Here is a 12,735-nt window from a genome sequence, read left to right on the forward strand (position 1 = left end):
TGGTTTACTCATTCATTCAACAAATATTTGGATGCCTAATGTGTACCGGGCACAAAACAAAACAAAATCTTTAACCTCGTAGAGCTTACAATCTAGTTGGGGAAGAGAGAAAATAAACATATGTTAGATGGATCAGGGGCTCTGAAGAAAAATAAAGCAGGGTAAGAAGAGATATTAGAAAGCCTCACTTTAAAAGCAACATTTGAGCAGAGACTGAGGGAAGCAAGTGAGTCATGTTGATTTCTGGGGCAAGGGCATTCCAGGTGGAGAAGTCAGTGAGCACAAAGGCCTTGAGGTGAGGGTGCTCTTTGGTTTGATTGAGGAACATTAAGGAGCCCTGTGTGGCTGGGGCAGAGTGAGTGAAAGGGAGATTGGTTTGGGCAACTCTGTTCTTTAGAGTTGCTATTTGCCGAGAGGAGAGAGACTGGGAGCAGGAGGCTTGCAGGGTGGCTGAGGGTACAGGTTTGGTTTTGAGAATATTTTGTTTTCAGATGCCGGGTAGACATTCAGGTAAAGATTTTGGGTGGGTACGTGGGTGTGAATGTAGAGAAGTCTAGCATAGAGATACAAATGGAAGTTGTTAGCATGTAGGTGGTGTCTGAAGCCATGAGACTGGATGAGATCGCCAAACAAGTGAGTGAAGATGGGAAAGAGAAGAAGTTCCAGTACTTAGCCCTGAGGCACTCCATTATGTAAAGGAGTGATTCTCAGCTATTTTTTATTATCACTCCCACCTGGCCTTTTTAGACTCCCACTCCCCGCCATCACTTCCCCCATGGGATTTTAATACTGCAGATATACTGTATTGAGTGTATGTGTATCTGTGTCTCATACATAAGAAGATTTTTTTTGCCCCCCAAGAACCATTTTCACCTCCTCGGAGGCAGTATTGCAGCTGTTGGGATGGTGACTTAGAGATTGTGAAAATGAGGAACAACCAAGTAGCCAGAGAAGGAGCTGCCAGTGAGATAGGAGAACCAAGATAAAGTGGCGTCCTTTAAACCAAGAAAGAAAGGAGGGAGTGGTCACAGTGGAGGACAGCGCTGATAGGTCGCGGAAGATGAAGACTGAGTATTGACCGTTGGATTTGGTCCCCTGGGGATCATTGAGTGTTTAACTCTTAATGAGAATTGTTAAAGTGTAGAGGTGATCAACTAGACTATCATGTTCAAGAGAACAGGAAGGAGCACTTGTGAACAAGTCCTTCAGGGCCTTTTTGTAGTGAAGGGGGAAGGGAGAATGGACAGTGGCTAAAGAGAAACATGGGTCCAGGGAGGATTTTAAAAGATGGACTATTAAGCATATTCAGCATGTTTTTATGCTGATGGAATGATCTTGTAAAGAGAGAAATGAGTAATTCTGGAGAAAGAGGGAACAATTGCTAGATCCTTGAAAAAGAGAGGAGATGAAATGCAGAGCAAAACTGGAGGACTGGCCATGGTTAATCACTTACTCATTTTATATTAATAAAATGAGTAAAATCAGAGCCTATACTCTGAAAGCTACAAATCATTTTATATTAGTGTATGTATATTTGTGTGCATGTGTATAGACAGACTGTCAGGCAAAGGCTGCAGGGGATGTTAAGACTGTGTCAGAACCTTGCTTCTCAGCACTCGGGAGCCCATTTTCTTCTGCTGCTGCCAGAACTTTACTCCATCAGTTGTTCTCTTATCCTGTATCTCCAGTTTCTCTGCAGGTTCTTTCTTTTCAACATAAACATACATGTTATCTTTTGTCTTTTAAAATAACCCCCTCTTAATTGTCTCCACTCTTAGCTAGAGCTTCTCTTCAAAGCTGAAAAAGCAGTCTGTGCTCAATTTCTCCTTTCTGTCAACTCCCATTCACTCCAGGAAGAAAAAGGGGTGCAGGGGAAGGGAGGAAGGAGGGCGGAAAAGAGGGAGAGGAAGTGGGGGAGAAAAGCGGACACATCCTCACACTCTCTTCTCTCACTCGTTACATTGGAACTGCTCGGCAGTAGTCATCAGAGACCTCCTGGTTGTTAAATCTAGTGAATGCTTACCAGTCTGTATCTTACTTGACCTTTCTGTGACATTTGACATTGCACACACTCTTTCTTGAAGTGGTGCCACTCTCCTGATTCTCTTACTTATTGTTCATTTTTCACCTTCCATTACTGGCTATTCTTTCTCCATCTGTCTTTTAAATGTCACTGTCCCCAGTATATATGATCCTTGGCCTATTCTTCTCTCATTTTCTGTTTCTGGAGGAATCTTCACTTAGAGTTAGTATTCTGCTACCACCTAGATGATAATAAATTCCAAATCTATCTTTCCAAGACTTTTCTCTTGAATTCCAAACTGATGTATCTGCCTGCTATTGAACATCTATACCTGGATATCCTTCCCCTTCAGCATGTCCACAGTGAAACTTTCTTGTCAAACCTGCTCATCCTTTTATTTACAGTCTCAGTGAATGACAGTTTACATACCTCTTTGAGTTACCTAAATCAGAAAACTTCGAATCATCTTAGATTCCTGCTTCTTCAACTCTCATATGTAAATAGTCTCCAAGTCTTATTGATTGCACCTCCTACACATCTGTCATGCACATTCTTCTGCACCCACATTATATTAGTTTGGGCCATCAGCATCTCTCATGAGATTCTTTTAGTAATCTAATTAGTCCCTTTGCCTATTAATGAGTGCTTCTTGTTCTGTCAGCCTGTCTGAATCACCTTTTTAGCCCAAATATTGCATCTGTCCTCCATTAAAAAACCCTTGGATATCTCTTCATTGCCTACAGGATAAATTTTAAATTCTTTAGCATAATCTGATCCCTTATCAACCTATCTGCGCTCATGTCCTAATTACCATTTTATCTTTTGCACTTTGATTTCCAGCAGTTGAACCACATGTAGTTGCCTGAACATGCAGTTTTGTTTCACATATCGCACCTTCCACATACCTAGAATCCTCTCTGCCCCCAGCCCAGTTTAATTCCTTTTTCTCTCAAGGGTCAGCTTAGTCATCACTTGGTGAGCTTTCCTTGTTTTCTCAAGGCAGATTTAGGAGTCCTTGCTCTGTGTTTAAATCACCCCTTTTATGTACATTTAATGTTTATCACATTTTATTGCAATTTTCTTTTTACCTTTCAACTATAGCAGCCCATAAGCTCCTTGAGGACAACAACCTTTTCTTTTCGTAGCACAATGCCTGAAACATAGTATGTGTTACATAAATACTTGTTGACTTATTGAATAAACTCTGTATACATAAAACTTTATAAAATATTTGAACACAGGTGAATTCTGTATAAATACGTTGTGTTAGCTTAAAACTTGAAAATTATGCAGTGCTGAAAATCTCTCTGCACTGTGAGAGTTTTCATGAAGTGAAACTCTCATGAAAGAGTGTTTTCATGAAAGGTTACTATATAACTACGGTTTGATATTCATGCTGTGTCTTGTATCACAAGAACTCCATTTAATTATATGTTTTTTATGATTTTTTTCCAGTGGAAATAAGAAAAATAATCTACCTGTTAACATTCAATTCACTTAGGAAAAATAGAAAACCTAGCTGAAAAAGTTTGGCAAGTGTAGATGCTAGATACCTGCAACTTATTGCAATTTATAGTAGATATTTTGGACTTTACATAGAATTTTAAAAATTGTTCAGTGCCATTTTGTAAAGTGGTCCTTTGAGCTTTTTCTTTCCTTTTACGTATTTTTTCATACATCTAGTTTCTACAATTGTATAATTTGTTTGTTTTTTTAAACTTAGATATACATGGAAAAAGCAGTTATCCTCCTGATAATTTAGCTACAGTTGTTGCTGAAACACTGGGACTTAGTGTTCAAGATGAGTCTGTAAGTAATTGTTTACTTTGGTGATAATATGAGTTAATTACTGTCTTTTGAGGTCAGTTTTTAGAGAATTGAGCAAGAGAAAAATTATTTTATCCAAAGATTATTGGATAAAGGCCTAGAACAAAAATTGATGTGACTAGAAAGGCCCATTTATATTATTCACCCCAGGCAGTCTCAGAAATCTAGAATCTTTAGAATTCTTGGGATATATAGGTTGTGGGTTGAATCAAAATTTATACGGCTTAGGGGCTTCCCTGGTGGCGCAGTGGTTGAGAGTCTGCCTGCTAATGCAGGGGACACGGGTTCGGGCCCTGGTCTGGGAGGATCCCACATGCCACGGAGCAACTAGGCCCGTGAGCCACAACTACTGAGCCTGCGCGTCTGGAGCCTGTGCTCCGCAACAAGAGAGGCCACGATGGTGAGAGGCCCGCGCACCGCGATGAAGAGTGGCCCCCGCTTGCCACAACTAGAGAAAGCCCTCGCACAGAAACGAAGACCCAACACAGCAAAAAAATAAATAAATGAAAGTTAATAAATAAATAAATAAATAAATAAAATTTAAAAAAAAAAATTTATACGGCTTAGAGGATTTAGCAACCCTCTTCCCTATCCCCCTCTCCTCCCTACCCTGTTCCAACTAAGAGAAAACTTTAAGAGAAGTCTTAAACCTTTAGGTTGATTTCAGAATTTATTGGATCTTTTCAACATCCTTTAAACCAGGCTTTGATTTGGAAGACTTGGGTCTACTATAGATCCTTTAATTCATCTTTGTCCTTATAAATGCCAATCCAATTAGACCAAACCTTTAGGGATTGAGTCAGAAATTGACCCCATGATTTTCTTTTCATTATTTTAGTTCTTCCTTCCATCAGACACATTTACTTTTTTTCTTAATTGATCCCTAAAAAATGGAAACCTTGAATTTTTCAATCTTAGGGAAGTTTCATTTTGGTACAGCTTTAAAACTATTCTTTTGCTTTAGTCAGTAAATGTATATATTGAATATACATTTAATATATGTAAATGTATATTCAAACCATTGAATTGGTTTTTCACTGCATTTGAATTTTTTTTTTTTTCTGGTCCTTTCTAGTTTTAAATCTCTCTTCAAGTGATGGTGGGTAGTTTTTACCCTTTGAACTTTAAATGTTTTAATGGTTTTTAATTCCGTCCTGCCCGTACACCTGGCAAGTCAGTAGTTTAGACACCAAATGTAGTAAGGGAACTGATCTCTAAAGACCTGCTGCTCAAAGTGTGATCCACAGGCCGACAGCATCTGCATCCTTGGAAATTTGTTAGAGATAGAAAATCTCAAACGTAACCCCAGACCTACCGAAAGAGAACTTATATTTTCACAAGATCCTCAGTTGATTTGTATGCATGTTAAAGTTCGGGAAGCACGGCTCTCTAAAGGATCCTTTTAAATTTGTCTCCTATAAGTATAATCAGTCATCTCTCTTCCCTTCCTCTAATCTAACTAATCTTGTTTTTTGGAATTGGCAACCACCAGTCTGCTTTCTGTCCTTATGAATTTACCTATTCTGGATAATTCATATATAAATGGGATCATATATGTGGCTTTTGAGTCTGGTGTCTTTCACTTAGCCTCATCCACATCATAACGTGTATCAGTATTTCATTCCTTTTTAAGAATAAATAATCTTGGGACTACCCTGGCAGTCCAGTGGTTAAGACTCCATGCTTCCACTGCAGGGGGCACGCGTTTGATCCCTGGTCAGGGAACTAAGATCCCACATGCTGTGTGGCACGGCCAAAAAAAAAAAGAGAGAATTAATAATCTTTCATTGTATTTATGTACTTTATATTTTATTATTGAAGGAATCTCGAGGTCCTATGAGCCCTCTTGGTGATGAGCTCTACCACTGTCTGGAAGGAGATCACAAAAAACCTTTTGAGAAATCTAGAAGAAATAGTGAAGATAGTTTAAGGTAATTTGGGGCACTTTGGTAAAAACTTACAAACTGTCGATGAAATTCCATTACAGTGAGTTCCATATATTTAAACTATTTCTCTCCCTCAGCTTGTTATTCTGGTTGTATTAATTTTTACTTAAAAAAATATATTCCCCAGGTTATGACCAATTGAGGGCTTTTTGTGTTAATGTAGAAGATGGATATTACTTTTAGATTCTTTCTGTACTTCTATCAAAGAGTACTTAAGAGGTCCCAGCCTTATCTCCTTTAAAGATCCAATCATCCCTTCTGGGTTTCTGTTTTCAAAAACTGGACATTTTATGAAATCCATTATTAGTTCAGATGAGCTTCCAAGATTGGGATACATCTTGTTTTTACTAATTTCAGAACATCCCTTAACTAACAGTACCTATATTTATGTGGCACTTTGCTTTTTAAAAGAGCTTTCTGTATTAGATACATATATCACATTTAATTTGTCATCATAGTAACTCATTAAAGTAGGTTTTATTACCCCCATTTTTTACAAAATGCAGTCAACAAAAATGCAGCTTCACAAAGATTAAATGTCTTTTTAAGACCACACAACTATTAAGTATGAGAGTCAGAGCTCTCTCCCATTCCACGTCTTCAAACTTAACCCTAATGCTCCTTCTACTGCCACAGCTGTCTCTTCTGCTACAGGCAGGCTGGGTCTTGAGTTATGTTCAATTCTGTAGTATAAGAATTTTGTTTCTTGGAGTTACTCATGATAAGATTTCGTAACAACAAAAGAATTTGGGTCCCCAGTGGGATTTACTAAAATATGATTTTCTTATATAGTGAATTTATTTAAGTTACTTAGGAAAAATATTTATAGATAGGAATATCACTGTATTGAGATAGGTTTGCTGTATCATTTCCCTCTGCTTTTTATCATCCAAATAAAGAGAAGCCAGCAGCTATATTGTATCTTAAATTTTGGTTAATGGTCTGCGTCTAAGATGTGGATAAGACCTTACTATTAATAATTGTATATTAGCAAAAGTTTTCTCATTATGCTTATCTTTTAATTTTTACTCTATTTCTTTAATAGGAAAAAAGCTTTACCACTCTTTATTTTTTTAGATTTTCAGATTCTAATTCAAAGACTCCTCCTCAAGAAGAACTGACTACTCGGGTATCATCTCCTGTATTTGGAGCTACCTCTAATGTGAAAAGTAGTTTAGGTTTGAATACAAGTCTGTCCCCTTCTCTTTTAGAGACTGGGAAAAAAAACCATCTGAAAACAATGCCTTTCAGCAACACTTCTAATTCTAGATCAGAGAAACCTAGATTAAAATCTGAAGATGGTGCCCTTTTCACACATCATAATATTGGGGCTGAAGTGAAGAAGATCACTAACCAGTCATCTTCTAATAAGCAGATGCTTATAAATAAAAATACAAGTGAACAGGATAGTACTGATCACATTAAAGATACTGTTACTGATAAAGATAAACATGTGGTACCCCTGAAATCACTGGGAGGCCGAACCAAAAGGAAGAAAATCGAGGAAGAAAGTGAAGATGAAGTTAGCTGCCCCCAAGCCTCCTTTGATAAAGAAAATGCTTTTCCTTTTCCACCGGGTAGTCATTCTTACATGAATGGAGACTATGTGATGGATAAACCTCTGGATCTGTCTGATCGATTTTCAGCTATTCAGCGTCAAGAGAAAAGCCAAGGAAGTGAGAACTCTAAAATCGGATTTAGGCAAGTGACTCTCTATGAGGTTTTGAAGCCTGTTCCAAAGGGCTCTTCCTCAAGCCGTAAGGCCTTGAGTGGGAGCTGTGGGTTAACCAGAGATTCCCCAGAAGAGTCCAGCAGTGTACAGGAGTCCCTCCTCCAGTCCTTGAGTAAATCTCCGGATAATAAAACACTGTTACAAATAAAGGAAGAAAATTCTACCTTTAAAATTCCTCTACGTCCACGTGAAAGTTTGGAGACAGAGACTCTTTTTGATGACATGAAGGTTTGTGTTAAATGTTCAAGGATTTTGATTTAAATGGTTGTTTGTGATTTCTCCTAGATGCTAATAATTCTTTCTGTTTTAGGATGCTGGTTCTCGTGAGCCTATAAAAATAAAAACCAGGTCAGTCCCTGGAGCATGTGAACTTGCATCAGTTCTTCAGTTAAATCCATGTAGAATTGCTAAAACAAAGTCTCTACAAAACAACCAAGGTATGTACACTATAAGTAGCATTTCTACTCTTTTTTAATGACTTTAAATTGAGTATTGTAATATATTATGTACATTCTTTGGATAGACTGAATTATTTTCAGAAAAAATACCTTATCCCTGTGTGTTTCTGTGTGTATAGCACAATTCTTATTGGTTTCACTTTACATGTGATTTTCCTGCTCTTCTGCTTTTTGAAAAAATAAATTGACATCTTTAATACCTACTTTCTATAGGTGATTTTATAGATTTACCTGTTCTATGTAGTTGTTTCTTATTTTCTTTACAAAAAGAAAGCTTTAAAAAATTTAAACTATACAGATTTTTAAAATATAAAAAGTAGAAATTTATCATCCAAACCTTGTTCCTCACCCCATAGATAGCCTGTCCTTTTCTTTGCATTTACATGTATATCTGTAAACATTTGCATATGCTAACTCTGTGTTTAACCTTTTGAGGAACTATAACTTTCTTCCAAAGGAGCTACAACGTTTTACATTCCCACCAGCAGCATGTGAGGGTTCCAATTTCTTCACATTCTCACCAACACTTGTTACTGTCTGTCTTTTTTTTTTTTTTTTTTTTTTTTTTTCTTTTTGCGGTATGCGGGCCTCTCACTGTTGTGGCCTCTCCCGTTGCGGAGCACAGGCTCCGGACGCGCAGGCCCAGCGGCCATGGCTCACGGGCCCAGCCGCTCCGCGGCACATGGGTTCCTCCCAGACCGGGGCACGAACCCGTATCCCCTGCATCGGCAGGCGGACTCTCAACCACTGCGCCACCAGGGAGGCCCCTGTCTGTCTTTTTGATTCTAGCCATCCTGTGGGTGTGAAGTTATATCTCAGTTGTGGTTTTGATTTGCCTTTCCCTGATGGCTAATGATGTTGCGCATCTTTTCATGTACTTATTGGCCAGTTGTATATCTTCTTTGAAGGACTGTCTATTCAGGTCCTTTGCTTATTCTTAATTGGAGTAATTGTCTTATTATTGAGTTTTGACAGTTCTTTATATATCCTAGGTACAAGTCCTTTATCAGACATATGATTTGCAAAACTTTTCTCTCATTCTGTGGGTCCCGTAATGTTTTAAAGTGATGAGAATTTTAAAAATTTGTTTTATTTGTGCATTTTTTTTCTCCTTATCTAAGATGTGTCCTTTGAAAACATCCAGTGGAGTATAGATCCAGGAGCAGACCTTTCTCAGTATAAAATGGATATTACTGTAGTAGATACAAAGGTAAGTTAGAAAATAGAACCAAAGCCCGTGTGGTTATTCTAGTGTATTGTTAGTCACCCTGCTGTCCTGACTCACTCTGTGACCTTGAGGGAATCACATACCTCTTAGAGCCTTCATGTATTTATTCAGAAAACTATGAAATAATAACACTTACTATGCCAACATTATGGTATTTTTGAAAGTGTAATAATAATAATAATAATACTTTCTGACTTTACAGAACTTTGCTGAAAAATATAGTTTTAAAATAATGTAAAATGCTAATTACATATTTTAAATAGTTTTAGTTTTTATCAAAATAATCTGTCATATGCATTGATTAACTTAAAATAATATACCTTCAAGAAAAAAATTTCATTTTTCCCAGTTGGCTAATTTTTTAAAATACTCTGTATTTTTTCATTAAAATTCATAGCAGAAATAAATTTTTTGGTTTGTATTTAGGTTCTTCATAGTTTGAGAAGTTCTCTTTCACTTGGTAACATATTAATAAAGTATTTAACAGTTGCTAGAGTAATAAATATCCATTAAGAAATCAAATTTGACTTGTGAACTTTTGTTCTTAGTGTACACTGATGTTCATTTCTGTGAAGCAGATTAGGGAAGAAAGGAAGCTCCAGGGATCATGGTAACTCATAGTTCTCTCATGCTTGGCAGCAGTCCTTTTCCTAGGCTTGAGAGACAATGCTTGTATATCAAAGCTAAAAATGGTTTATAGGCATTTAAACCTAAATGTATCTATATTCCTAAAGGGTAAAGGTAAATATTACTTAATGCTACTGAAATGTAAGTGTACACTTAAAAAATGATTAAAATGGTAACATTTATGTTATGTATATTTTACCCCACCCCCAAAAAAGTAAACATTAGGCCGTAAAGGAAGGATTGTTAAAATTTTGAATTTTTAAATATTTATTCAGGATGGCAGTCAGTCAAGATTAGCAGGAGGAGAGACAGTGGACATGGACTGTACATTGGTTAGTGAAACTATGCTTTTAAAAATGAAGAATCAAGAGCAGAAGAGAGAAAAAAGTCCAAGTAAGATTTCATTTTTTTTAAATTTTAATACAAATGTGGAGGGAAGTTTATAGACATACCATTGCACTGATGAGTATAAGTGACCTCTTCACCATAAACTAGTTTTTTTTTTCCCCCTGTTCTGCTAACACTAGATTTCTCTTTAGTAAAGCTTAGTGTCAATATTTCAGGAAAAAAATCTTTAGTAAAAATAATTTTATTTCCAAAAGAATTCAAGTTGTTTCCAGGGGTCAGCAAACTACAGCCAGCTGCCAGTTTTGTAAGTAAAGTTTTACTGGAACCCAGCCTCACTCGTTTATTTATTGCCTATGGCTGCTTGTTGAACACAGCAGCAGAGCTGAGTAGTTTCTGCAGAGACCTTATGGCCCCACGGGCCTAAAATATTTACTGTCTGACCCTTTAAGAAAAAGTTTCCTGATCCCTGGTTTAGATAATTTTTTTATAAAAGTTGTAAAGGGAATCTTGAGAGTCCTGTTTTAGAAATACTATTTTCCAAAGCAATTTGATAAGGAAAAAAAGGGAGGATTCCACTGAGAAGTATTAGTATAGATTTGCAAATTAGCAGTAAACTAAGAATGATAGTGTATATGATGAGTGAGTGACTGCCATATTCTACTTCTATAGAAAAGGAGATTTGGCAAAACTAGGAGTCTATAACCCTTTGTAGTGAGAAACTGTTAATTCTTCATCTAAAGCCTTGATTTTCTGAAAGAGATGGGAACAATGGAAGGATTTCATTTGGCACCACCTTAGCAACATTCCTAACTACAGAGGCATATGACATGAGATCAGCTAGACTGGGAATAGTTGTCATTCATCACCCTTATGTGTTAAAGAGTTAGGACCTGCCACGTGAGGATGCAGGGCTAAAAGCAGAGGCCTTTTCCAATGATCGTCTCTTAGAAATTGAGGACATTCAGACGGTGTGTGCATCTTCTGCTGAATATTCTCTAGTCTACCTGCTTAGGGCCCAGTAGTAAAACAGCCAGTCTTATCCTTGCTTCTTAAGAAACACGTTATCTCTTGCTGCCCCAAATGCAGTAAGTGAGAGAAAAGTTTAATAGCCTTTGCCTTAATTCTTTGTTCTTGAGTAATAATATCCATACAATCAAGTACCTGGCTGCCTATGTTGAGAGGACAATACCTATTAAAAGTAAACCTTAACCAGGTGTCCGCTCCTCTGGTGAGACGGGGCCGGAAGATGCTCTCCTCAGCTCCTTGCCTGGGTGGGCAAGTCAGGCTCTATGGCTGGCAGAAATCCTCGTTTGAGGGTCCCACCGAGTTCCCCGGTCAGAGTGCTGCAGCTGAGCAGCTGCTTGGGACTACTGCTCTGGCGCTGCAGAAAGCCTTTTTGGAATCTGACATGTTATCACTTTGGGACTGTTGGCCAGCTGCTCCTGACTTGGCCACATGAAGGCTCAGACTGTCCCAGTCTCTGAACTGAATAGAACCAACACTATTAGCATATCTCTCACCACCATGAATGCAAGGTATTTCAATCAAGAGTATCAGGAGGACATCTACAAATCCCAGACAGGCATGTGCAAGTTCTGAGGAATGGTGGAATAACCCAATGTATCTGGGTGACCTCTGGAGACAGCTGTGACAGAGCTACAACAGGGCAGTGGCTGACACCCAACTCATGGCCCACCTTCTCCTGCCATGTGGCTGACAGGGTCTTGGTGCTCTAGGAAGCTGTCAGGCCTGAGCCTCTGAGGTGGAAGAGCCGAGTTCAGGACATTGGTCCACCAGAGATCTCCCGGCCACACGTAATATCAGTCGGCAAGAGCCCTCCCAGAGGTCTTCGTCTCAACGCTAAGACCTACCTCCACTCAACGGCCAGCAAGCTCCAGTGCTGGACAACCCATGCCAAACAACTAGCAAGACAGGAACACAACCCCACCCATTAGCAGAGAGGCTGTCTGAAATCATGCTAAGTTCACAGACCCCCAAAAACACCACTAGACGCGATCCTACCCACCAGAAAGACAAGATCCAGCCTCATCCACCAGAACACGGACACCAGTCCCCTCTACCAGGAAGCCTACACAACCCACTGAACCAACCTTACCCACTGGGAGCAGACACCAAAAACAACAGGAACTACGAACCTGCAGCCTGCGAACACACCCCAAACACAGTAAGTTAAGCGAAAAAGAGAAACACACAGCAGATGAAGGAGCAAGGTAAAAACCCACCCAACCAAACAAATGAGGAAATAGGCAGTCGACCTGAAAAAAGAATTCAGAGTAATGATAATAAAGATCCAAAATCTTGGAAATAGAATGGAGAAAATTACAAGAAACGTGTAACAAGGACCTAGAAGAATTCAAGAGCAAACAAACAATGATGAACAACACAGTGAATGAATTTAAAAATTCTCTAGAAGGAATCAATAGCAGAATAACTGAGGCAGAAGAACGGAAAAGTGACCTGAAAGATAAAATAGTAGAAATAACTACTGCAGAGCAGAATAAAGAAAAAAGAATGAAAAGAATTGA

The 12,735-nt window shown here is 38.4% G+C and overlaps 1 protein-coding gene across 1 annotated transcript in view; it reads left to right on the plus strand.

Annotated features, from left to right (window-relative positions):
* Window positions 1-12,735, plus strand: part of RBBP8 (RB binding protein 8, endonuclease) — an 82,286-nt gene that overhangs the window by 50,766 nt on the left and 18,785 nt on the right. Inside the window, exons 9-14 of the mRNA XM_082640414.1 lie at window positions 3,747-3,832; window positions 5,672-5,781; window positions 6,874-7,756; window positions 7,839-7,965; window positions 9,108-9,196; window positions 10,117-10,234. Of these exons, the coding sequence (XP_082496540.1) occupies window positions 3,747-3,832; window positions 5,672-5,781; window positions 6,874-7,756; window positions 7,839-7,965; window positions 9,108-9,196; window positions 10,117-10,234 (1,413 nt within the window). The remainder of the gene's footprint in view (window positions 1-3,746; window positions 3,833-5,671; window positions 5,782-6,873; window positions 7,757-7,838; window positions 7,966-9,107; window positions 9,197-10,116; window positions 10,235-12,735) is intronic.

Source organism: Mesoplodon mirus, assembly GCF_964341445.2.
Source record: "Mesoplodon mirus genome assembly, chromosome: 13".
NCBI classification, from domain to species: Eukaryota; Metazoa; Chordata; class Mammalia; order Artiodactyla; family Ziphiidae; genus Mesoplodon; species Mesoplodon mirus.